Source organism: Quercus lobata, chromosome 3, assembly GCF_001633185.2.
Source record: "Quercus lobata isolate SW786 chromosome 3, ValleyOak3.0 Primary Assembly, whole genome shotgun sequence".
Lineage (NCBI taxonomy): Eukaryota > Viridiplantae > Streptophyta > Magnoliopsida > Fagales > Fagaceae > Quercus > Quercus lobata.
Genome location: NC_044906.1, coordinates 72972144 through 72974715, shown reverse-complemented (window position 1 = coordinate 72974715; position 2572 = coordinate 72972144). Strand labels below are relative to the sequence as shown.

Here is a 2572-nt window from a genome sequence, read left to right as displayed (position 1 = left end):
TTTCGTCTCTGCTGTACGTTACCCAATAATCGAAGCCCAAGGCATGCGACTCACATCTCTCCGACAAGAAATATAGAGCTTCCAATGATTTCATTGCATTCTGTAAATCACCATTACATTATTAGAGAAAATTGACTTTTTTTTAAGGAAGAAAATGGATATCAAAGCAACTGTGTTTTACAATAACAGTTTTTTTTTTGATATGCACAATAACAAAATTCATGTTTAACAAAAGGGGGGAAAATCATGCCACTATATGTATAAAGTTTTTGCTTTCAAAAAGTCCTCAGCTTATATTACTAAATTGTACTAAAAAAGTCTTATTTGACCCCTGAACTTCCAAAAAGTCTTTAGAACATTAGCATTGTTGATGCTAAAAACTGTATTATTATTTTTAGCACTCCAAATACTAAAATAAAGCTACATTAGTAGATCCAAAACTAAATAATATGGCTCCACGATGCACAGCCATTTTTGTCTATAAAGGATAGCTCAAATGTAAAAAGAAAAAAAAAAATATATATATATATATATATATATTATATTCGGTCTCTCTCTTTTTTATTTATTTTTCTCTCTCTTTCTCTCAATTCTTTTCAACTTCTCTCTCTCTAGCGCCACCCCTATCTCCCTCTCAACTGAACCAAGCCTTTCTTCTCTTCGTGGTGTCTCGTGGTGTCACCTAGGTTCGTTGAGATCGTCAGTGTGGGTTCGTGGTGGTGGTCCGGTGTAGGTTCGTGGTGATGGGCCGGTGTGGGTCGGATTTGTGTGGTTGGGTGGTTTGAATCAATGGGTTTAGTGGTGGTGTGGGTTGTTGCTGGATCAGTGACTGGGATCAGTGGCCACCAACGTTTGATACTCATGCATGAGAGAACACAAGCCTTCTTCTTCTTCATTGTGTTTCTCTGAACTTCTTGCTCCATCTGTTTTTTTATTTCGAGAAATCTTCACTCATTCTACATCAAAGGGTCTTAACTCATCAAGAAAACCATTCTGTTTCCTTACTTGGAATGAAGAAGATGATGGTGTTTCCTAGAGAGTCATCGAAGAGTGATAAGATCGATGCAAAGGATCGGATATCTGAGTTGCCTGAACCCATTAAGCAGCACATTCTGTTTTTCATGTGCCCCGAAGATGCAGCTCGGACCACTGTTTTGTCCAAGACATGGCAACAAACATGGAATTCACTCCGCAGGTTAAGTTTTGTATCTGTAGATCTTGGTTGTACCAAAACTCTGGAAATACTCCACACGGAAAAGGTAATAATTCAAAAATTTAAGGTTTTAGTACTACAAGAAGGTGCTGCTTCGCTGTCTTGTATCGATAAATGGCTTGAATTGGTTCTAGGAAATTACATCAATGAGCTACATCTTCACATCTTATTCTTCGAATACACACTGCCTAAGCAAATGTTTGCAGCTAAATCCTTGGCCATATTAAACTTAATACGTTGTAGGTTGGTAGAATCTTTTTTTGATGAAAATGCTAAGTTTACTCGTCTGAAGGAGCTGACTTTGGAAAAAGTTGTTCAAGATGGGAATGCGATACAAGAACTCCTTAACCGCTGCCCTATGCTTGAAGCGTTTTCAATTGATAATTGCTTGAACGTATATTGTCTTAAGCTTTTTAATCTTCCCAACCTTAAGATGGCCAAAATCAATAGGGTCAGAATGTTTTACATTAATAAAGCTCCTAATCTACACACTCTGTGCTGTAGAGTGAAAATTTCAATCATATGTTCGCTTCGTACTACTTACAATAATTTAAGGAAGCTTTCAATTGGAATTGGTTACAACAGCTTTGATGTAATGTATCTTCCACGACTTAATTCTATGTTTCCCCTTCTTGAGACTTTGGACTTTAACGACATAAGACGACTGGATGAGGTTAAAATTTCACATGGTCGACTTGAGAGCTTAAGTTTGTCATCAAAGTTTAATACTATCACAGGTCAGATTGACTGTAAAAATCTTGTTTCCTATAAATACGAAGGAAAAACAATCCCATCCTTGTTGATTAATTCTCCTAGATTACAAGATGTTCAACTTAAACTATTGACAGACTATCCTCTAGACACTTGGTGGTTTCTTCGATTAAAACAATATCTAGAGACATTTAAGCAACCGGGAGTGCTTCTGAACTTGCAGCTGCAGATCGAATCTTCTTTGGTAAGCCTTCTACGGCCTCTTTCTTTGTCACTTGATGCAGGGACTATTAATTTTTTTTCCTTTAATGAGAGATTTTGGGGATTTATATTTTCGATAATTCTACATAGTACTATAATTCAACATTTTTCTTTTAACATGCAGGTTGAATTTAATCCAGAGCTGTTAAGTGAGCAATCAATTTGTCCTCTTACAAATTTCAAGCATCTGAGGTTCCTACATATTGAATCTTCACAAAATCATAGAGATATTATAGATGGCATGTTATGGGCTATCCATCCTGAAATGATATCAGTAATGTTACTTTCACAACCAGACAGTGCATTCATTAAGGTTAAGTACCTTGTAATGTCTGTTTGTTGATTATTTGCTATTTATGACAAACTCGCTGAGATTTTTTTTTAATG

The 2572-nt window shown here is 36.2% G+C and overlaps 1 protein-coding gene across 1 annotated transcript; it reads left to right on the top strand.

Moving 5' to 3' along the window:
• Positions 1-1022: 1022 nt before the first annotated feature.
• LOC115981437 (putative F-box/LRR-repeat protein At5g02700) lies at positions 1023-2314 on the top strand. The gene is made up of 2 exons (XM_031103572.1): positions 1023-1950; positions 2310-2314. Exons 1-2 carry the CDS (start codon positions 1023-1025, stop codon positions 2312-2314), a joined length of 933 nt encoding a protein of 310 aa, XP_030959432.1.
• The last annotated feature ends 258 nt before the right edge of the window (positions 2315-2572 follow it).

What these genes read in the sequence shown, in the direction of transcription:
- LOC115981437 (XM_031103572.1), top strand. Translation starts at nt 1,023, where the DNA reads ATGGTGTTTCCTAGAGAGTCATCGAAGAGTGATAAGATCGATGCAAAG.